Below are 25735 nucleotides of genomic sequence, written 5' to 3'. Positions count from 1 at the left end.
AATAATGACCTGATAGTTTATGAATATATGACTTTCCAATAATGACCTGATAGTTTATGAATATATGACTTCCTAATAATGACCTGATAGTTTATGAATATATGACTTTCCAATAATGACCTGATAGTTTATGAATATATGACTTCCTAATAATGACCTGATAGTTTATGAATATATGACTTTCCAATAATGACCTGATAGTTTATGAATATATGACTTTCCAATAATGACCTGATAGTTTATGAATATATGACTTCCCAATAAAATTAGAAGAGATAGGTCAATTAAGAAGATTTAGCATCAGAATAAGCCTTAATTTGCTGAATTTGTATAATTGCTTATGCGACCTGTTTAAAATCTGGAACAGTCCATTTGATAATATATTTGAGAATGCATTTCCATGATATTATAAAAACAAAACAAAAACAAAAAAACAACGGTATATAACCTCATTTTGTTTCTCTGTTTAATTTTTAGCATTTTGGTATAAAAGTCCCTTACACTTTAGTAATAAACAGTTTCAAATTTAAAAACAGGTCAAGTTTATTAATAACATGATATAATAGGGTTAAATTTCCCTTTGATGACAGTTTAAGGTTATGATACAGTTTGTACACTAACAGACCATGAATATCTGTAAGTATACAATCTGTGGGTGGTCACGGCAATGTTGAAAATTGATATTCCAAATAAATTAAAATGTCCTCCATGGTCCATTTAGAAATATCCATATAATGTCATGTACAAATTAAAGAAGATCTTAATTGAGCAGCATTGTTGCACAAGATATTGTACACCCCTTTTTAAAACAATAAAAATTTTTTAGTAAAAAATTGTTCACTTTTGATTTTCCCTTTTCTGAATAATGGGTATTTTTTATGAAAAATTGAAAAAATTTGTTTTTTTTTAAATTTTGAAAAATTAAAAGTCATTATTTTTCATTTGAAAATTTTCCCCTAAAATTAAAGCAATTTAAAATTTAAAAATAGAGTGCTCAAAACCCCAGCAAATGTTTTTTTCCAAATTTAGTCCCGTTTAAAAAAACTTTTTCCCGTTACAAAAATAAGAAAAATTTTGACTATTTTTTGCCAAATGTTTTGGGCACTGGCATTTTTGGAAAAGTGTGCATGATAGCGGACTAGCTTTTAAATTTAAAACCCTTTTTTGTTAGATGGGAAAAAACCCAAAATTTTTTGGGGTGGAAAAAACCCATTAATTTTTGTTACATGGGTAAAACCAACAGACAATTTTCACAGATTTCAGTATTAAGATATTTAAATGGAGCAGCCAATTATGAAGTCTGGTCTTGTGGTACATTTCTAAAAGGGCTATAAAGGGTATAAAGCTATATCATATGAAACATTTTTATAAAATTTATCAAGTTGAACAGTAAAATTGTATTGTTTCAGTAATCCTAATGTTTTTTTTCTTTCATACGTGTATTTCTTAAGCATTTGTTTTTCAAATTGAAGCAACAGATATATATCATACATATAGCTTTAAACACTTATGCAGCCGAAAAAACTGAAATACATGTAATATATAATTATTATCAGCAATCTTCTTGACTTAATGTTTTACTTATATCATTGACTGTGTCCCATGAAGAGTTCAAAATAATAAAACAAGATGTTAACAACAGTTATGTATTATGCGTACTGTATGTTTTACATTTAATTACCGTCAATGTGGCAGTAATATTTGTTGGTCAAACTTACCTATCTCACCACAGCTGTCACAGTAATGGAAATATTTGTTGTATTTGTAATTCTTTATAACACTGGTATATTATTATGACATATAGGGTATCAAGCTTAAGTCTGGTAAATTAAGTACAGCCGACTGATTCAGTAACATTGTATGTACGAGACAGGTCTTACACAATCAACAGCTTAATTTTTGTTATTTTAAGGAAGAGTTAAAATAGTTATGTGACTTCTTTATTTAAAAAGAATCTTTTGGAGTTTTGGAATTTTGTGGAATATCTGAATTGGTATGTAAAAGTATTGATTCAAAATAGAGATACTCCAATACTTAAGAACTCAGCAAATGTTGGTTTTTCCCATTTAATCCAGGGATACAAACAAACTTTAACCCTTAGGCTTTAAGGTGCATTACATATTTACTATGTTGTTAATGTCAAAATTATTATAAATACCCCAGGATTAGATGGGAAATCCACATTTGCAGAGCTCAAGGGTATCTCTATTGATATCTTTTTGATAATGGTCATTTTGGGATGTAACCGCAAACAGTGGTAGAGAATCAATAAAAAAAATTGTGCAGATTGTCACAATGCATGACAATTGCATCAAATAAAAAGGTCAACAATAATGATAAGCTATTTTTTGTATTTAAATTTCTGGTCAGAAATGTCAAAAAGTTCAACAATCTTTCATCATCAGTCAGCGGTGCCTCCTGTACTTTATCTAGAAAAATGGCCTTGACATTGACTGTTAAATTTAGGTTCAGGCTGTTTGGTTGAAGTGACAGGCCGTCACATTTATGTTTATAGTTGATGGTGATTTGGTACAAGTTGATACATATAACACATTTATGATATTAAATGACCAGTAAATGTTCTTAAATAACACTATATAGAATCATGAAAACTTTAAAGTCTTTTGAACAGAGTGTTTTTCTGTCAGCTGGTCTAAATCAGCTTCATCTTTAGAGAATTACATGTACTGTGAGGCCTCCTGTTTGTAAGTTCAGATGCAACAGTCATGGTTATATGTCTTTGAAGTTCCACTAGTGTCATGTGCCATTCTGCTTATAATGAATCCGTTATGTGAAAATCTTGGCATTTCATTGCATGGGCGTTATGTTCTCAATCAAGATAGAGCACCTGATTTGCTGTTATGGGTTGTTTCCACACTGTTGAGAACACTTTGAAATCAGGATGCATGACATATAGAAGCGCTTTTTCTGAGCCCAAGAAAAAAAAGTTTTTTTGGCAAATATAATCCTGGCCGAGTCATAGTTTCTCCATGACATAGATCTCGGACATAGGTCATTTGAATCACCGGATGAGTGGAGAAAGTGGTTAAATTACAGGAAAGCCGGTTATTAAAGAAACTAAAAAAACAAAGACCCTGTATATCGGATACTCATCCTTTTATAAACTTATTGCTTTATATTACATAGTGATGAAATTCAGTTTTATAAATGCATAGAGTTACATGTTGTATGACAATAAAGCAGTTATTGTAATTTTATTAACCAGGTTTTCCGAAGGAAAAAACTGGTTATTAGATTGAGGTATGTCGGCGGGCGGGCGGACGGGCGGGCGGGCGGGCGGGCGTAAACAATTTCTTCTGTGCGCAACTCCTCCTACATTTCTCATCGGATTTTGACCAAACTTTCACAGAAGCTTTGTCATCAAGTGCCCTGGCGCATATTGTCAGGGTTTTGCGATTAGATAATATTTGACCTAATTATGGCCCTTTGTTTTTTTTCCTTATATAAAATATATAGTGAACAATTTCTTCTGTGCGCAACTCCTCTTACATTTCTCAACGGATTTTGACCAAACTTTCACAGAAGCTTTGTCATCAAGTGCCCTGACACATATTGTCGGGGTTTTGCGATTAGATAATATTTGACCTAATTATAGCCCTTTGTTTTTTTTCCTTATACAGAATATATAGTGAACAATTTCTTCTGTGCGCAACTCCTCCTACATTTCCCAACGGATTTTGACCAAACTTTCTCAGAAGCTTTGTCATCAAGTGCCCTGACACATATTGCCAGGGTTTTGCAATTGGTATATATTTGACCTAATTATGGCCCATTGTTTTTTTTCCTTATATAGAATATATAGTGAACAATTTCTTCTGTGTGCAACTCCTACATTTCTCAACGGATTTTGACCAAACTTTCTTAGAAGCTTTGTTATCAAGTGCCTGGCACATATTGTCGGGGTTTTGTGATTGGATAATATTTGACCGAATTATGGCCCTTTGTATATTTTTTCCTTATACAGAATATATAGTGAACAATTTCTTCTGTGCGCAACTCCTCCTACATTTCTCAACGGATTTTGACCAAACTTTCTTAGAAGCTTTGTTATCAAGTGCCTGGCACATATTGTCGGGGTTTTGTGATTGGATAATATTTGACCGAATTATGGCCCTTTGTATATTTTTTCCTTATACAGAATATATAGTGAACAATTTCTACAGTGCGTAACTTCAAAAATTAAGCAAAAATAAAGTACTGTTTACCTTTCTAAAACATTCGGGGAAAAAAGGCGAATAGACAAAATAAAATTTCTCAATCATTTTTGTTTGAGGAATATTAAAAAAGCCATAATTCCTCCTAAAAATTCAATTAAAAACAAATGCCCCTTCATGACAAAGCTTCTGTGAAATATTTTGCTGAAAACCTGGTTGCATCGCATTGCGATGTTCCTTGTTTCTATTAAGAGAAAGATAAAACTTTAAATGAATTTATTTATAGATAAAGAGATAAAAAGTTAAGTTAAAACTTAAATTGCCTTGAAGCATACTTTGGATGAGTGCATAGATCAAGTTGAATGTCTGGCTGGTTTTATAAATAAATACTTCAATACATTTTAACATTAGATAAACCAACTGACAGATACTATAAGATAGTCTGTGTATAAGTTATCTTGTTTAATTTATTGATGACAATTTAATTATGGGTAGTTTGTTATGGGTGTAGCCAAGCTGTATTTCATTTGATTATAATGGTTATTATACTTTACATGCAAGTTAGTTTTATAGAAGCCTGCTTGTGCCTGATATAATGCACAGAGGGGCACTGCAGGCCTTCTTCTAGTCAGACACCAGATGACCATTACAAAGTTGATTTGATATAAAACCTACAGCAAATAGAGAAAGTTTTCCTACTTGAGTAATTTAAGGGTTAAATTTACCTTTATTGACAGTACAGAGTTTAGATCACAACTCCTTTTATGCAAGAAACAAGATAATTCCAAACATTAGGAACAAACTATAGCTGAATTTGGGAAAGGCATTGAATTGTTTGACATGTCAAACAGATAAGCAGACTTTGGGAAAAGCATTGAACCTTTGCAGATGCTTGTATTTTACATGTGTCTGACTTAGAGTCCGAACCTATTAATTCTGGTTTTGTGGAGATTTATCTCCAAAAACTCCAAAAGCCTAGCTGCCATTATGAATCCAGAAAAGATTACCAATTTCTCATTATATAGCTAGCTTACATGTTTACATTTTTGGGATCAAGGCCTTTTATTCACTTTGAGAACACTTTTTTCAAGTTTGTTCCTTTAGTATTCAGTTTTCACAAGTATTATTAATGAAATGCAATATCCAATATGTAGGTCAATCTGGTAACTCATTTAGAGACAGGCTCTATGGACATTCAGCTGATATACGCGCTAAAAACAACGTGAAACCGGTTTCCCGCCACTTTTTCACGCACGACGTCACAAACATGAACGTCGTCATTATGAATACAAACAATGACAAAAAACACGAACGTCAGACTTAGAACCGAAGAAGTTTGGATACGTCTTTTAAAAACCAAACAACCAGAAGGTTTAAATATCATTCAGTAAATCAAACATGGAAGTATATACAGCTAGAAAAGCAACGACAGATGACATCAATGCAGAAATCAACGGAGAGCCAGCAGTATGGGACAGAATATCACGTAAGAAACAGAAGAGGACAAGTACAGCCAACTTCATGAGACTATGTGACATATGTGGATATATCTCGACAACATCCTCCATGTTTTACCAACACAAGATGAAACATGATCAAACCGAAAAAGAAAAAACAGAATACGAGTGTAGTTGGTGCCTAAAAACATTTGCCAGCAAACCTAACCTCAAACGGCATGCAAGAAAATCGATGCATATGACGGAAGTGGAGCTACAACAACCAAAGAGATCAAAGAGAACACCAAAACCAACAGTGGAGAAGTATGATCCGGAATTTAATTATAAAGTGACCCCTAGATTTAGGATCATTGAAGGAAAGAATCCAAGAACAGAAACAAAACAACCCAAACAAGAAGACGTTGAGAACTGTAAAATCCAGGTACTAGACCTTATTACACCCATAGTTTCACCAAATAAAACTCTCCATGATACAACTCTCTGTAGAGACGAATATGGACAAAATAGCGAAAGTAACGAACTAATCATTAACATTGGCAACATCTACGGAATTTTCCAGAAGAACGACAAATGCACGTGTAAACTGTCTCATCAATAAACTAACCAAGGACTTGGCACAGTGCCAATTACCAGAACGTTCATGTTACTATATATAGTAACATACGTCATTTACATATATGAGCATTTTGTGTACTTTAGCTATTAATTTTCAATGTAAATGTGTCCTGAAGAAGGTCTATAGTGAGACCGAAACCGGTTGACCATCATTAAAAGCAGTTAAACCTACCCTGGTGTTGGTCGTTTTGCACCTCCTATATCACGCTTTTTCTAAGTATTATTAATGTTTATTTCAAGATCTATAGTTGACAGTAACTTGTTTGAGAAAATATTGTTACAATACTTACATTGATTTGATTAAAGAAAAACTATTTTTGTTGAATTGTCACCAGCATGTTAACAAGAATTTGCTTGAAATATGTTTTAACGATAAAATCCAAATCGGTATTAAAAAATTATGTGTATGACTTGTACAAACAAAGAAATATATATAATATTTGAATATATAGGACATGTAAAGATCAACAAGGAAATTATTTAAGATGCAATTTCCTGTTTTCTTGATGGTTTTATACATGTATACAACTGTAACACACAACTAATTGTAAGTCACTAGCTGATCAGTAGCTAAATAATCTCTAATAAAACCACTTACATTCACTACGAGACAAAAATTGTTTTAACATTTTATATACTTCTTTTTATGCCCCCGCCATGTAATGGCCGGGGCATATAGTGTTACCCTGTTCCGTCCTTCCGTCCTTCCGTCATTCCGTCCTTCCGTCATTCCGTCCTTCCGTCATTCCGTCCTTCCGTCATTCCGTCATTCTGTCATTCCGTCATCATCAGTTTCCGTTCATTATCTTAGTAACGGTTGCACATATTCAACTCAAATTTGACATATGGATATGTCATGAGAAAATACAGGTCAAGTTCGAATTTGGTTATGGTTCGAAGATTTTTGGCAGAGTTATGCCCCTTTTACTTTGAAAATAATATGAAATTTTCAGTTTCCGTTCATTATCTCCCCAAGGGTACAACACATTCAACACAAATTTGACATATGGATATGTCATCAGAAAGTACAGGTCAAGTTCGAATTTGGTCATGGTTCGATGATTTTTAGCAGAGTTATGCCCCTTTTACTTTGAAAATAATATGAAATTTTCAATTTCCGTTCATTATCTCCCCAACGGTACAACACATTCAACTCAAATTTGATATATGGATATGTCATGAGAAAATACAGGTCAAGTTTGAATTTGGTCATGGTTCGATGATTTTTGGCAGAGTTATGCCCCTTTTACTTTGAAAATAATATGAAATTTTCAGTTTCCGTTCATTATCTCCCCAACAGTACAACACATTCAACTCAAATTTGACATATGGATATGTCATCAGAAAGGGCAGGTCAAGTTCGAATTTGGTCATGGTTCGATGATTTTTAGCAGAGTTATGCCCCTTTTACTTTGAAAATAATATGAAATTTTCAATTTCCGTTCATTATCTCCCCAACGGTACAACACATTCAACTCAAATTTGATATATGGATATGTCATGAGAAAATACAGGTCAAGTTTGAATTTGGTCATGGTTCGATGATTTTTGGCAGAGTTATGCCCCTTTTACTTTGAAAATAATATGAAATTTTCAGTTTCCGTTCATTATCTCCCAAACGGTACAACATATTCAACTCAAATTTGACAGATGGATATGTCAAGAGAAAATACAGGTTAAGTTTGAATTTGGTCATTGTTTGATGATTTTTGGCAGAGTTATGCTCCTTTTACTTTGAAAATAATATGAAATTTTCAGTTTCTGTTTATTATCTACCCAACAGTACAACACATTCAACTCAAATTTGACATATGGATATGTTTTTGGAATGCCCAGGCCCAGTTCGAATTTGTTCATTGTTCAATGATTTTTGGCAGAGTAATGCCCCTTTTACTTTGAAATTAATATGAAATTTACAGTTTCTGTTCATTATCTACCCAACAGTGTTACATATTCAACATAAATTTGACATATGGATATGTCAAAGGAATGGGCAGGTCAAGTTGGAATTTGGTCATGGTTCGATGATTTTTTTGGCAGAGTTATGTCCCTTTCACTTTGAAAATAATATAGATACATCTTAGGAATAAGCAGTTTAAGTTTGAATTTGGTCGTGGTTCAATGATTTTGGACAAACTTATCTTTCTTGAATATTGGAATAATTTTGAACTTTAAGTTTCAGCACTCATACTTTTGTGGAAATGTATGTAGCCATTAATTTGGCTACAAATATGAAATATGCTATTTTCAAAAGGTTGAGACTGAATAATTTCAGTGCCTTGAACATTGTATGGAAATGGTTTGTGTTAACATTGAAAAGTTTTAAGGGCTTTGAACTTAAAATGAAAACAATAATTTGTGCAAACAAATTTGGAACTAAATATTATAACATCTGAAATTTTGGCTGCATGCGGGGGCATCCGTGGCATGATGACACATTTCTAGTTTTTTTATCTTATTAAAGGATTTACTGTGTTAATATTATAAAGTTAATGCAAATTTAAAGAGTTACGTTAAACTAAGTTTGTGATATACTTGATTGTTTACAGATTAGAGAAATATAGAAAAGATTTTGACATTGACATATCAAGTTGAAGGGAAGGCAGCAGGAAATTTAACTATATTGTCACAGTAAGTAGTTAAAAGTCTTTAGAATTCTTTAAATGTTTTATTATAATATAAAAACTTTTTTCTTGTCACTTTGTGATAAATGCAAACTTTAGTGTCTTAAGATTATTTGAGATTTTTAAATTTTCACGAGAATGATTCATTATATTAACTTAATTGCATTTAAACATATGTATACATTTTCTGACAAGTGTTTTAAAATGTTTTAACATTTTAATTAATTGTTGTTGTTTATATGTTTTAACTATATCTTACTTTTCCACGTTATAAAGTGAATCTTTAAAGGCTATTAAGGGGTGTAATGTAAGTTACATGTATATCAACATTTTAACCCTCAACTTGATGATTTCTTGTTATGGATTTCATTTACTTTGAATTTGGAGTGTTGATTTGAAAAGTCTGATACTTTAATATCATAATGGAAAAATTGTTCTAGCGTCAGTATAGAGTCTTGTAAGACTGCATGACGGTGCTGATTGACCTGGCTTTAGTTCCATCATATTAAGGGTCAGTGGTTTTTCTCTCTTAATATATGGAAGAGGCCGACTAAAATAGTTGCTCATTTTGGAAGTAAAACAGCTGGTGTAAGTTTAGAGTAATGAGAAAACTGTGTGATTTTAAAGACAATTTTTAATCGGGAAGAGGCCTTTTTATAGGCCTCTGTTATACAAGGTGAAAAATCACTGAGAGTTAAAAAAAGAGAATCTGTTATTTGGTCAAAGTTTGTAGTAGACTTATTCTTAACTATCCATTGTACGTTTATTTGATTATAATTTCTGTGAATACTAAAATTGAGCAAGCATTGTTCTGATCAATAACATTTAGTGGTGGAGCACCTGATTCATTGAAATTCATCAGTAGAAAATTAATCTTTAATATTTATTTATGGTAATACTTTTAATACCTTATTAGGACATCAAAGTATGTGCATCCTATGAAAGTTGAGTAAACGGCTGAGACATTTCAGTTTGTGTCACCCGTATAATTATAGTATATCTTTTTTAAGTAAAGGCTTTTAAATAGCAGGATTACGGCTCCTTTATTAGCATTTAGAGTTTATATAACACATGTTGATTGATATCAAACCTAATCATGAACTTCTTAAAGAAATGTTGAATGTTAGTTTATACGTCGCCTTGCTATATTGATTATTGAGAAGTGCGATTAAATGTCGTTAAAATTTTGTAAAAACTTCATTATCCTTTGAACATTTGTAGACTGATTTGAACTTTTTTTATGAGGTTACCAATATCAAAATAAAATTTATTTGTGCTTCTAGAATTTGTAATTTGTAATTAGTTTACCATGAAATATAAAGGAGGATATTTGAATTTTATTTAAGACAGGTAGAGTTTTGTCTCATTATGATAATTTAATACTTTAGATGAAAGTTTTCAGTGTTTCAGATCATCTTCATAATTTGACTGCATGTTGAAGAAATGATTGTGATACCAACTCATGAACTTGTTACTGGCTTGAATGTGTCCTTGTCTTATTCTTGTATATAATTATCTACTGTTTACACTGGTGCTAGAAAAACCTGTCTTACACCCCCGCGTAAGACAATTCGCATGTAAGACAATTCGCGTGCTTTACATGACATCATTCCCATGCAGCTTTTATGAATTTACTGTTTTTAGGATGACGTCATTAAAATTGCCGTTATGAATGAAGTTGTAAATTCATATACTATTATAAGAAAATAGTGCAAAATATAATATAAGTTTTCGTATTTAGATCATTCTTTTCAAAATATCATTAATATGTAATATGCAAGAAAAAGGATCAAACACAGGCTATCATCACAGACAGGTATATCTAGCTCTAGATATTATGGTCTGTATCGGCAGTCTGTGTAGGGTGCCTTAATTGAGAAGTTTAAGGTAATAAAGAAGGAAGAGAAGTTGAAAGGAAATGTACACTGTCTTGTTTATGTTTCAAGTATATATATATTTTTAGGTAAATAATCTTTGTTCAGGCTACTTTAGTTTTACTTTCATGTTTGTGTATAATACATGTATATAATAGACACATGATCCCTTTTGTATGAACTTTAGAAGTTTCACATAAATTTGATGACTAAAATAACTTGTCGGTATAAGTGCTTGTAGTCTAAGATCCAGACCAGCAAGTACTTCCGTCAAGTCTCACAGGATGTTCACAATTTATCGTACAGTTTTAGTGTTATTATGATATTAAAATCCCTTAATCAGACAATGGGAAATTCCAAATTTTAAGTATGGACAGTCCAATTATACAAATACAGGTGTTAAAATGTCAAATTAAACAGTTATAGGATCAAGGGATAGATATGTAAATAGATTATTGAACCTGTGAACAAACTGGACAGGAAATTGTAAAGTAAGTGGATTAATAGTGTATCTGTGATCTATTCACTGCTATCATGGTGTGGACATTATTATATAAATATTGATTAGTGCTATAAAAAGAATTGGTATACAATTGTGTAATTAAATACATATGTTATATTTAATCTCGGTTTAATGTTACAAAATTAATATTTTTCCTAAAAATATTATAGGTGCCACAAGGTGTACAAAGTGTAAATATTTGTTACACTGTTAAATCATAGTTTTACTAAAAAGGGTATATATTTTTGTGGATATAAGTTTTGTAATAAATTGACTTTTTCAAGGTATGTTCAAATTGGTTATAGTTTAAGAATCTATTAAGGATGGGTTGTCAATTATGTTTTAACTTAAAAATGTGACTCAACAAATGACTGTTTAATAAACCAATTAAAAATAAATTTCCTTTATCAGTTAACATACATTTACTTTATTAACTTCATACAGAATTTTGAAACTTATTTCTCAAATGATCTGTAACATTATTTTAAGAAAACTACATAAGGTTATTTTCATAAATGGCCTTGAAATTAAAAAAAAAAAAAAAGGAATTTACCATTGATTGGCAAACATTTTATTAAACGATATTAACGTTGATAAAATTACTTGCCAATTTCCACAGACACATAAAAGAAAAAGGTTTGCAAGTCTGAATGTGTGTGGCTTTAAACTAATGACTACATTATTTTAGTATTTTGTTACTGAAATTCTGAAAATTATCAAAAGGCATGCAGGCCAAGTTAAAAGTTTCCTTAGTATGTAATATCATAAAAGCTAACTTGAAAGCAACTTTTATTGTAAAGGGAATCAATGCAGCAATTGTTTCCCTTAGTTTACATTTAGACCATTGACAGCTGATATTTATTGTAGACAAATTTAATGGTAAACTAATTGGTAATAATACCATGATTATATTAAATAATAAAACACCCTTTAGATCATTATTACCTTTTTCATTTATCTCTCTTATTTGCTTCTCAAATTCCTTGTGGTTGTATGTTTTGCGTTTTGTTCTATGATTACTTAATTTAATAGCCCTGTAAAAATCTGCGATTCATCTTAAACGTTTCTTACTTATTCAAAGGTTAGACAGAGACCAGATGCAGGTTGGGATTGTTATTTTGTTATTTCTTGTCCGATTTGTTTAGTTTGTCGAAGAAATGTTTGATTTACTGAACTTTTTCTTCAGTCAGAAAGTTTGTAGTTTACATCAGTACATGGCAATTTCAGAAAGCAGATGGAATTTTGGTCTGCAGATGGAAACATGGAAATAAGCATCGATATTGAATAACTTTTATTGTTTAACTGTAAATGTTTACTAGTTTTAATAACAAATATAAACATCGTTATAAAACGAAAAAGAATGAATACAATTTGTCAAAATAATACAATTTATAAGAATTAGGCCTATAAACTCTTGCTTTTGCATTTTTTGTTGGTAATACAGATAATGACTTTAAATAAAAAGAAAAATAATTCCAGTAATCTTTAATAGAATATGTTAATTAGATACTAATTGATTATTTTACAAGTTAGTAAATGTTATTGACAAGAGACTCAGTTTTGACATTTAAGTATGTCTTACACGGTAGCATTAACATTGTCCTATATCTTACCTAAAATTATATAAAAAATATATTATAACCAACAAAACCATACAAACATGCAAGTCAAGTAGTAGATAAGCTTGAATTGTTATGCTACATTTTATGGTAAATTGTTTCATTTATATGATAATAGGCAAAAAGCTTATGCAATGATAAATATGAAACTTTGTTATATGACAAGTTTCATGACATATTTTGTGAACAAATAAACAAAATATGCGCTCTGCATACATTCACATTTTAAGGAAAATCTCAAAAGCACACTGTCAGAAGAGATTTTAAGACCTTTTTTTCTTAAGTAAATAACTTAATAGACTTGAACAATTACATAAGCAAAAATTAAAAGAAGCTACACAACAAAACCAGGACCTGGTTTACTATAATGTTATTAATGTCTGCAGGTTTTTGTCCATTTAATACCTTCATCAGCACAAAAATAATGTACAAAGTAGCCCATGAAGTACGAAAAAATTGTTAAGTACCAAAATGTTAACTTGATAGACTTGTAGAATATGTAATACTTTTATAAAAATAAGTAAAAATAATTTCGAGGGCTCAGCGCAAGACTATTCTAACTCAATATTTTTCAGAAAATGGTTTTTTGACATTTTCTTGTATAAATTCCTTCAATGCATGTTCTGTTAAAAAGACATAATTAATTTCCCACTAATTTTTAAGTTTTACACATTTTAAGTAAATATTCTATCTGATGATATAATATATTCAGTGCAAAACTATTCTAACTCAAGTTAGAATAGTTTGACAATCACTTTTAAGTTAAAAGCTTGATATTCTTTTGTGCAAGACTATGCTAACTTCAAGTTAGAATAGTCTAGCGAAATAAAAAATGCTGTTAACAGGAGTTTTTGCTATTTAAACTATTCTAACTGAAAATAAACAAAGTTTGATGATGTCATCACAAGCTTTGATGATGTCATAAATTACAAGAATATTTATTACACTTTTTCTTTGATCATATTTTACAGAATTTTACAGTTTTAAAACATATTCTGATGTGTTTTTGCCTGTCTTTCATTGTTTTCAAGATGAAGACAATTTGATTCCTCATTTTAATACTTATACCAAGTGTAATCAATTTCAAACACTTGTAATTAATTTATTTTACTGACTGCATGGCATTTCAAATTCTCTGTACTTAGTATTATACAATTTTAGAAGAAATTTTCCCTTTTTAGTCTTTGTTTATAGTAATGATGAATATAAGTTTATCGCCAATCAAGTTCACTGGATGGAGAAAGTGATAAGTGCTCCTGAGTACTGGCTTTCAGTAAATTTCAATAAAACAACAGAAGAATAAAACAAGCTTTATGTCAATACAATTATGCAAAAATCATCTCTGAATTAAATCCAATTCAAAAATAAAGAAAAAAATATTTATTTGAATGAAGTGTTGCCAGTATGCACAAATTATTAACCTTTATTTAGGAAGCTTTGAGGTGTATTAAACTGTTCAACCCTACTTGAGTTAAGGAGACCACTGTAAAATACCCATATCTTGACCAAAATACACTGTTTCAAATTATTTGTGTGTGTGTGGACAATCACAACAAATAGGTAACAGGGCAAATTACCTCAGTGATGAAACAGAAATCATTCACATCCATATGGTGTATGTTTTGAGTCCCCTTGTTCCCATATTTTCTGTATGTGGAACATTTGAGTGTTTACAAGTTAAATATCATCTATACCAATTGTGCAATGAATACTTATGTGATGGGATGTTTTCAAAATATTATTTAAATAAGCATATGGGAGAAGAAAAAGGAACAACCAAAAAGGCAACAATATGCCTGTAACAGTATTAAAACAGTATATAATATTAAATCCCGGGATAAAGTATGCAAAATGGGCAATAATATTTTCTGACAATCAGTGTTTATGAAAGCATGCAGTTTTTATAGAAAGGTTTTTTCCAGTCTGACTAAAGTTCTGATCTACTTATTTCTTACATGTAGATCTGATTGCCCCCTTATTTGTTTAATCTTCATTGTGATTTGGATTTCCCAGGAAAGCTATTTTTAGCAATGAAATCAAACCGTCCTTTACATATAGGATTTATTAGACGAAGTATCAAAATATCATTTTCTGTTAAAGTAAACATAAGTATTGTTGATTTTTGATAGAAAAAAAATTGTTGAGAAATGAACTGGAAATTAAAGACTGAATTTATAATGGGCATGCAGTTTACCTGCTGGCTATCTGGACAACACCATGTTTGTTCTCGAAATTGTGAAAATGACCTACTCAGTAATGGTTTTCCAGCCATTGAAATTAGAAACCATATCGCTTTCAAAATTGTAAAAGCTTGCTGATGATTGGCTGTTTGAAAGGTTATGAGAAGGCGACAACCAATTGGTGGTCGTCAGATCCTAATGCGTAGTGTTAATTAGAAGCTGATTTTAATCAGGACATCCTTAAGATTCATATTATTCCAGTTCAAATAGCATAATTTAAGTTTACAAGCCTGTACATAATTGTTTTCTTTCTTTGTATTTACAAAAGTATACTTTATAATACTAGACTGATAATCTAGAAATACAATTTAGAGTTATGTGCTTATGAATGTTGAATTTTTTAAATTTTTAATTTTGAAAACTTCCAAAACTTTCACTGAATTTATGTATCTTCAGCAACCTTTATTAATATAGTAAAAAAATATTTTGTTTTTGAGGATTTATTTCTTAAAACAAGGATTGTTTTTTACCAAAGCACATTCTTTTACATTTATGACAATTAAGTAATACTATAATATTATGAAAATTAATCACTACTAAAATGTATCTTCTAAATTTTTAAAGAGTTTCATTAAATTTTGTGTTTTGTATTTAAATACACTTTTAAAATGTCAGTTTCTAAGAAATTGTAATCTTTGATTGGCAAACTTTGTAAAATCAAAAAGTGTTTTCCTGGTGCATAATTGTCAATTTTATTATATGTTTCAATAGTGTCGATCATTTATTGAAAATATATACATAAATTACCAGTACAAAATTTATGTTAAAAGAATAAAATGTTTCCTTAGATAAAATATTTCAGTCATTTTAAAGTGGGGTTTAGTATATTAGAAGATAAGATTGAAACCTATTATAAAATGAACACCCAATGCAATATTTTGACACAGCCACAAGTGAAAATATAACACTGCTGGTGTTCACAAATAAATTAAATGAAATATTATTTGACCTTACATGCAAAATAAACAAATTTTACATTTATTTCATATGTTTTTAATGGTGTTAAGGCACTTTGATTTTTTTCTGTGTATCATCTTATATATTACTTTATCACATTATGTTTATATTCAAAAACTAATTCTGTAGTATTTCATTAATTTCGTTTGATTTGTGCAAATATTAAAGTGCTTCTCATCATATATCACATTATACTTATAACTTAAGTGTATTTCTCACAATATTTCCATTTATCGCATGCTTTTCAGTGGACAGTGAAATTATAAAATATCATTGTCACAGTAGCCAGACTATATCTGAATGTGGATGAAAAGAATATAACTTAAAATACATAAAAATACCGAATACACACCATTATGAGTAAAATGTGCTTGTATACGAGAAACACATAAATATCTAGTTATCTACATAGTCATATCAATTCAAAAATGTATCATAATTTCGTAAAAGGTGACAGGATTATTTTTCAACAAGAACTATGTGACATCATGATTTTATGACATCATTAATGAGAGCGCATATTGTTATTTGGCAAAAGTCAGGAAAAAAAGATTAAAACCGATAAAAAAGGATGGAATGAATAGAAATTTTTTTTTATCATGCAAGATCATAATATATTTGTTAGTTTATAGTCACAAAACAATTTTTTTATAAATTGAATTAATGATACATGTATAATGATATATCTTTTAAATTTGCAAAATGTCTAATGTGTTAGTAAATAACTTTCAATAACATCATGTACGGTATTTTTTACCAGTACCTATTTAGATTAAAAATGATAAGAGACTTAAAGCTGCATGCCTGCAGATGAACCAAAATATTTCAATAAAGTACAAACCAAACAAAAGTATTCAGATTTTAAGAAAAGTATAAAGATTCAAGATAAAAGTTATAATTTCCATGTTATGTGTGAATTACATTGTATGACCGATTTTGCAGTAGTTTTTAACCTTAGTTCTATTGCATTACTAATGCAGTAAGGGCTATTTTAGCATATTTTGACCTCTTTTTGGTAATTAACACGGGTTGTAAGTACTGTTTACAATTTTCTTTTTTCACTTCACAATGTTTTACTTTATAATACATTTTCAAATTTTTCATGAAAATTAGCATAAATCTGGAGGCATGCAGCTTTAAAGGATAGTAAAATTCCTATAATGGAGGGTTAAAGCAGTCCTTTAATTGTGCATCATCAAGGATGCATTCACAGCGCAAGCATGCATGCAATGCTTTCTAGCACAATGTTAAGAATCTGCAGATTTCACTTTTAAGAATTTGTATAAACACAAAAGATATGACTAGAATGAAAATTATTACCCGATTTGTGTGTTTGTATGAGATAATAAGTCAAGGTTGCTATCACTTGTACCTACTATATATTTTAGTAGGGTATAAATTACTTATAATTATGCAAATATGTAACAATATCAAATTATAGTTATATATTATGGTCTTAGAACAGCCCGAAACCCTCAAATATCCCTTAAAAAATATTATTTAAGAAATTAATTTTACTTTCAAAAAGTAAACATATATTCTAACTTGATAGATAAAAGACATTCTTAACTTTCAAGTTATTGCAAAAGTAATCTATCTTAAGATAGAATAGTTTTGCACAAGATTTAGAAATCAAAGGGACATATTTTATAGTGTTAAAGTATTCTAACTCAAGATAGAATAGTTTTGCACAATAAATATTCTGGAAAAAATAGCTTTTCTAGTGCAATACTAGGCTATGTTAGCATGTAGGCAATAAAATGCGTATTTTACACTTTTCTTGAAAAAATGAACATGTACACAACTTACTTCTATTTTTTGATAAGGTTGGTTGTGAATTTTTTTTCAAAAAATGAAATCAAAATAAAATATCATATTTTTTCCCTTTCCTGAAAATTTTTCAAAATACAAGTTAGAATAGTCTTGCGCCGAGCCCTCGATTTAATGATGATCGAAAAACGTATGTTTCTTGATCTGCTGGACATTAAGTACCGACTGGTCTTCTCACCTTTTAAAGTGAGCAGAATGACATCACTATCAACAAAAACACCATTGGTTGAAGTATTGCGAGAAAAATCATATCTCCTGCAACCACAGAGGCTGTTTTCATGTCTGCTATTCACTGTGCAAGGCTTGTAACTCTGTCATGGATTTTGACTGATTTATTGCCCTTTGTGATTTTATAGTACTGAAGGTGTTCACTTGAAATTTTGCAACTGTTATGTCTTCAAAATCATAATTGTGTGTCACTGTTCATAAGATACATAACTCTAGCATAAATCTTGACTGATTTATAGCCCTTTGTGAATTAAGAGCTTTTAATCAGATGGAACTTTACAACAGGACTGTCTTGTTGGTCACTTTCCCAGATTCATTATACTTTAGCATAAATCTTGACTGAATTATATGCTTTTGTAAACTTAATAAATTCCTGGTCCATGTTTTACATGTATTCGCTTGTAAATTTAATTGAATCATCATTGTAGCTTACTGTCAAAAGTGAAAGATCCATACCTGAAAACAAGGATTTTAATTGAATTATTCCACTTTGTTAACTTACATTCCTGCATTATCCAGGCTTTTAATGTTTAATTATCAAGCACTTAGAGTAGTGCACAATATTTGAGTGTCTCTGTCAGGCAGTTCTTGTTGTTATAGAAAGGGTTTACTGTAATGTAGTCTTGTCATCAACACTGGCCTTTTTAGCTCACCTGAGCTTTAGGATTGTTGAATGTCCATCATCCATCCACATTTGTTCTTTAACACTCTAGTGGTCACATTTTTGCCTCAATCATCATCAAACTTTGTCAGGTTGCTTGTCTAAGTAATTTCTCGGATGAGTTCGAACATGGGTCATCTCGGATGAAAAACTAGGTCACATGAGCTAAAAATAGAAAAATCTTGTTAACATTCTAGTTGCAACTGTTTTGATTCAAATATCCTGGAAATTGGTCTGAAAGTTTGGTTTTATGATTTCTAGGTCAAGTTTGAATACGGGTCACCTAGGGTCAAAAATAGGTCACACCACCCAAATATGGAGAAAACCTTGTTAACACTCTAGTGGTCACATTTTTGCCTCAGTTGTGATGAGTTTGAACATGGGTCATCTCGGATGAAAAACTAGGTCACAGGAGCTAGAAATAGAAAAATCTTGTTAACACTCTAGTGGCTACTGTTCGTATCCAAATATCCTGGATTCATTAATTGGTCTGGGGTCAAAAACTAGGTCACACCACCCAAATATTGAAAAACCTTGTTAACTCTCTTGTGGTCACATTTTTTACTAATTGTCATCAAACTTTGTCAGGATGCTTGTCTAAGTAATTGCTCTGATGAGTTTGATGGGTCAAGTGAGCGATCTAGGGCTATCTTGGCCCTCTTGTCAAACTTGTTCAAACTTTTTCTTGTACAGATACTTGTATGGGTCTGAAATATGATTATATTTTTGCCCCTGTTAACTTTTTTGTGTGTCTAAATTACTTTTGTCATAGATGTTTCCCTTAACAGACATGCATTAACACTGAAGGCAGTGCTCTTGTTTTTACGTCTGTCATTGCATTGTCCTAGTGATATTTTTCCATAAAAGTAAAGTACTGCTATTCATGTATTATGATTTTCCTGGTAAAACCTGACACAAAAATATCTTACAGTTATGGATTATTAAGGGATTATGTATTGCCTGTGAATGACAACCACTATGAAATGAACTGTTGTTATTATTTGTGATTGTATATAATAAATTTCTGTAAATTAATATAGACACATAATGTGAATAAAACCTGAAAATGTTTGTTTTTATTGAGATTGTTGGATAATGCATAAGCATTAATGTTGGATAATGTGTGAGCATTAAATTGTTGTATATTTTGCAGTGTTTGTTAATGAATAAGCATTTTTGTTATGATATTTTTGAAAGTGTTTGATAATAAATAAGCATTTTTCAAAGGACATTATTTATAGACTGTAATATTCTTTATACCATATGGAAGTTTAAAGGTTAATAAATGTTGTATTATTTGGCATTTATTACGAAGAATTTTTACAGTCATAATATATGTATATTTTCTGTGTTTAGGTGTGGTTGTAAGTATTAACACATGCATAAATAATTGAGTTTGTTTTAAGATTGAGACTTTTATGAGCGTTATTGCATATGAGACGTAACATATGATATGATCATTTGATAGAGATATTGTGACAATAAATACCCTTGTTGTGATGGTACAATATACACATTGTTACTGGTGCTACTTGTTCTAAATAACCAATTAAGAGGTAGCAAAGAAAATCCCCCCAAAAAACCAACTTGTCTTGGCACACTCTCTTGAAGTCTTATTTAAGATTCTGTAAAAAAAATCCTGCTGAAACTTAAATTTGAGTACAGTTTAAAAACTGGACATTTAGTTACTTTTGCAAATTCAACAGGTAGCAGGTTTATAAGGTCGTAAAGTTGCATTATTATAATATATATAGCAGCAGTGGGTGTTGTTTGGAGTATACAGACATATTAACTAAGGTTTTGTTTACTGCATGATTGTATGAATATTTTAGTATAGCTGCTGTAAAAGTTTTGATTAATTTGAGTATATGTCCACACTTGTATGTATAACAAATTGTATGTTTTTGTATTGTTCATATGTTATATACATGTATGTTGGTTGTTTCAGGTAGTTATGAATGTCACAATATCAGACTCTCCAGAGAAGTGATTTATCCTGATTTATAGAAAAAGGTAAACATTGAATTATAATTGTTGTGGTTGTAAATTTTGGGACAGTGATAAAACTTATTTTTATGAAAATGCAGTTTTCCTTTCATAGACTCATTATTTAAAACACTAAAGACTTTAATATTCTAAGAGTTCAAAATTGTATACCGGCGCCAGTTCTTGAGAACTGCATTTAGAATTGTTACAGGGGGTTGACTATTTGAGAGCTGTCACTATGATATAAATCAGCCAAGGTTTGAGACTGAAATACTTTTATGTAATGTTTTTGTTTGAAAACATTTTTTCTTTCATTTTTGCAAACATTTGAGTTAATCAATGAATGAAACCCTATAGAGTTCAACCATTAAAGATCTAAAACATGCAAGATTGTTTGTACTAATTTTTTGCAGTATTTGTCTTAAAGGATTTTTTTGTAAGTTTTATAGATTAATTGTTCAATATTTATCCGAATTAAATGAATGTATATTTTTAAGAATTGGCTTATACATAACAGTGCAATTTTTATGCTCCCCGAAAAATTTCGGGGGAGCATATAGTCGGCGCCTTGTCCGTCTGTCCGCCCGTCTGTCAGTCCGTCTGTCCGCACTCACAGGACAGTAATTATGTGGCTAGAGGGACAATAGGTAACTGTTCTTTCTCTTTGATGTCATTCATTCCGTAATGCTTTTATGTGGCTATTTTCTTTTGTGTGGCTAAAAAGAACAATAGAGAGAACAATGGAGTAGCCACATAATTACTCTCCTGTTAGAACTTCCGTCCGTCCGAGCAGACGAGAGCTACATTATGAGGTTTAGGTTTATGTACAGGCACTCTGTATGGGGTTCATTCCGTAGAGACATGTATTATGTGGTTAAAAATGCTCTTATGGGGTTAAAAAAATTTGCTCTTGTGGGGTTAAGAGATCAAAGGAATAACCCCACAAACACGTCTGCTAAGTATGTCCGTCCGTCTGTCCGTCCGTTGTCTTGTCCGGAGCATAACTTGAAAACCCTTGGAAATAATTTGTTTAAACTTCATACAGTGGTAGAGGACATTGAGGGGGAGTGCAGTGTCAAAGAACCATAACTCTATTTTGCCCAGTTTTTGAATTATCTCCCCTGATAGAAAAATCTTGTCTGGGACATAACTCTAAAACTATAAGAGATATCAACATGAAACTTTGTAGTTGAATAGATCTCAATGTGTAGATGTGCAGCATCTTTTTGTCCTAATTTTGGAGTTATTGCCCTTTGTTAATTTTAACACTTTGAACTTTGTCTGGAACATAACTCTAAAACTATAAGAGATATCAAAATGAAACTTTGTATGTAGATAGATCTTAAATGAGTAGAAGTGCAGCACAAAAGAACCATAACTCTGTTAAGCCTCATTTTTGGATTATCTCCCCTTTTAGAAAAATCTTGTCCAGGACATAGCTGTAAAACTATAAGAGATATCAACATGAAACTTTGTAGGTAGATATATCTCAATGGGTAGATGTGCAGTGCACAAGAAGCATAACTCTGCATTGCCTAATTCTGGAGTTATTGCCCTTTGTTTATTTTTACTTTTTGAAGTTGTCCGGGACATAACTCAGAAACCATAAGAGATATCAACAAGAAACTTTGTAGGTTGATAGATGACTTTGATAAGAAGTGCAGTGCAAAGAACAGTATAACTCTTCCTTGCCTAATTTTGGAATTATTGCACTTTGAACTTTTTCCACAGACATAACTCTGAAACTACAAGAGGTGTACTTTCCTGTGTCCAAAACCTATTCGGGGAGCATCACCCGGCTCAAACCGGGCTCTTGTTTGCAGTATATGTCTTAAGTTTTTTTACTAAGTTTTATAGATTTATTGTTCAATATTTATCCAAAAAAAGAACACACATTTAAAATTGGCTACATGTTATGAACTGTGCTTTTATAAATGAATTATGAACTAAAATTCAGGACTGATACACAGAGTTACATTTAAACATAAGATGACAGCAAATGTGTTTGCCAAATTTCTGTCATGTGGTAATTGGCAAACCCTTGGTTTGTTGGAATGTCCTTCAATGTACTATCACTATGAAGACAACAGACATTAATTTATAAACTACAGATCACAAACAATACACATATAACCACAAATCTAACAAAATGAGTGTTTTTCTGAATGTTTAACATCACCAGTACTTTGATGTTTTAATTAAGTTGTAGTTGAAATATCTTCCTTGAAGCAATGTTAATCTAACCAAATATCAATTTTCAGTTTATGTTGAAAAGTTTAATGTCATGTTGTTTGTTTTTTTTTCTCCCTGTCTTCAGGAAATTGAGTGAGAGCATTTAGTGAGGATTCAATTAAAACATACGATTACCTGACTGATTAAAATCAAACAGTAAGTAAAATATTTTGATATTTTTTATATAATTTATGAATAGCAAATCATAATTTCCATCAAGATAGACTTTGCAAATTCTGGGTTTAATCCATAAATAATATAACAGGTGGGGACTACTTTGATATCCATTAAATAATTACAGGAAAGAGAATAATTTTAGAAAATGAAGAAATTGTTGGGCCTATAACATACTGAAGATGTAAGTCTGTGAAGAAATGACATTACTTATATTCATACAGCATGGCCTAGTAGTGAACAGATCTGACTAAAAATGTTGTAATTGCTGATCACAAAAGGTCCTAAACTCCTTCATGGGCAAGTAGTTGTTACTTGAGCAAGAAACTTTATGGCCATTGTTTTGTACTGGTCGGTTCTAGGAATGGATTCAAAAGTGTGTGTATAAGCTTAAAACTTCCTCCACAATCCAACTAAAATGAATTCAGTATTAACCAAATCACTATAGCCTGTTGTCTCTGTGGCTTTTAAAATGTCACGCATGTTATATCCTTTCATGTTACAGTAATCCAAGACAAACATGTATAATATTAATACTATTTAATCATATATAGTTATTATTTTATATTGTGCTGTCATTTATAAAATCTATTTATTTCTTAAATATTTTCTATATAATTTGTGCCTATGAATTTACATATTCAAACCTTTAATGGGACTGCAAAAATTAAAACAATAAGTTTTTGACTTTCAGCATATATTTATAAATTAGGGCACATATTAGAATTTAAAGGGTAAATTATACACTACAATGACTCAGAATAAAAACAATAAGATTTTTGACTTTCAGATATATATTACTAAATTAGGTGACCACATATTGACATTTAAGGTAAATTATTCATACAAGATTTTGTATTCAATGTGTCAAGTTACAACTATTTTCCTTTGAGGAAATTAAAATAGATCAACTAAGGAAAGAAAGAAGTTTCATCCCATTATATAGATCATACATTTAAAACATGTCTGTAAAGTGGTTTAATTTTCCACCATTAGACCGCCCTACACAATTTTATTGAAATATTATTTACTTTTTTAATATTACTTTAAATAGATGATTTGTCTGTATTGTTATAATAGAAGTTTTATTGGTTATCACAGGTGTTTCAAAAACAGGGTTAAATTGCTAAAATTATATACAGAAATTGTTTGGAACAGCTCATATATTTTTAAGTAGGCTGCTTATGTAACAGAAAATATGTTAAAACATGTGTTTGCAATTTCTTGTTTCCAACTTTATTCCACTTCTTGAAATGAATACTAAAATTCCTTAGAAATGATGTAAAGTTATGAAATGCAGCTCCGTACATAAATACTTTATACAGCTGTGGAAAATCCCACTCTTTTAAGATCTACTTGTCTTTAAGTAGTAATAATTTTCTGTAGAAAAGTGTTAGTAATTGAGTTAGAATTGTTATACCTATGAAATAAAAGTATGTGATTACTGGTTGATATTGTTGGATCACTTCAGTATGCCAGATGATAGTTGATGTTTTTTTATTCTCTTCCTTTATTTATAATACATTGTTTGAAAGAATAAATGCTCATCCAAAATTAACCTGAAACTTAGATTAAACCGCAAAACGAAATTCTTAAAGTAAGATTGTTTTTATAACTTTCCAGATTTTTTGTCCCTAATTACTCACATTTTGAAGGATAAGGAGTGCTATTTTATATCCTCATTTTGTATTCAGATTTTGGGTTAAAGTTTTTATGCTGTGAAAATGATTTTTATATATAAGGGATTCACTTTTAAATTGAAATAGTTGATTATTAATACCTATATTATTAATTTTTACCTGTTCTTAGTACATATGATTACATACAAAAAATTCCATCATTTTTGTGAAAAAAGTTTATTTTTTTTGTTATTTAAAAACTTGAAAATTTAATTATGATCATATTATCAGACTCCTCACCAACGTCATGCATGACAAGTTCTATAACTCTTGTGTCACACTAACACAGTACAGGTCATGTGGCACCTTTCCAGCATTACTGGTTACTGAAAACCTCAGGTGTCCATTTCTGGCCGGTTTGGAACAATGGTGAAGGGTAAATGGTTTAAAGTTAATCACCTTAACCACTCAGCCATGAACGCCTCATTAAAAAGTCATGCATAAATTTTACAATGACCTTCAACTAAAAGCACTCAGAATTGATCTATAAAGTAAAAAAACTATCAGATTTATACACTAATTGACTAAGAAAAACTGTTTATTTTTGTATTTCAAAACAAGTTGCATTTCAATTATTTTCTACAGAATTATTTTGTTATCTTATCTAAGGTATGCAATGCATCTCAAATTATATCTAAACAACAATGATAAATTCATAGATAAAGTATGAAATATCATGAAAAACTTAATATTATCATCATCATTTACTTTATTGTTTAGAAATCTAGATAGCTGGAGGAAAATGTTGATATTTAGAATTACCGCACTGGATAATTTGCTTGATAATTTTAGATACAAATTACTTGTTGAATTTTATAATGGATGCCCTATTGGAATAGTATATTCAAAGATAAAGGGATTTCATGTATTCTATAATAGTAT

The 25735-nt window shown here is 30.5% G+C and overlaps 1 protein-coding gene across 3 annotated transcripts in view; it reads left to right on the top strand.

Annotated features, from left to right (window-relative positions):
• Positions 1–1976: 1976 nt before the first annotated feature.
• The window catches only part of LOC132754649 (tumor necrosis factor alpha-induced protein 8-like), a 39756-nt gene continuing 15997 nt past the window's right edge, over positions 1977–25735 (top strand). Inside the window, exons 1-4 of one of the 3 annotated variants that reach the window (XM_060745315.1) lie at positions 1977–1993; positions 8797–8878; positions 20731–20795; positions 23086–23156. In XM_060745315.1, coding sequence (XP_060601298.1) covers position 23156 — 1 coding nt within the window. In that variant the 5' untranslated portion in view covers positions 1977–1993; positions 8797–8878; positions 20731–20795; positions 23086–23155. Of the gene's footprint in view, positions 1994–8796; positions 8879–10202; positions 10222–11071; positions 11237–20730; positions 20796–23085; positions 23157–25735 lie in introns of those variants that run through there. The other 2 variants (XM_060745330.1, XM_060745323.1) reach the window with 2 other exon arrangements.

Source organism: Ruditapes philippinarum, unplaced genomic scaffold (genome assembly GCF_026571515.1).
Source record: "Ruditapes philippinarum isolate M1 unplaced genomic scaffold, ASM2657151v2 ctg134_1_1_1_1, whole genome shotgun sequence".
NCBI lineage: Eukaryota > Metazoa > Mollusca > Bivalvia > Venerida > Veneridae > Ruditapes > Ruditapes philippinarum.
The sequence above is the reverse complement of the archived record's forward strand: the minus strand, read 5'-3'. Positions and strand labels throughout refer to the sequence as shown.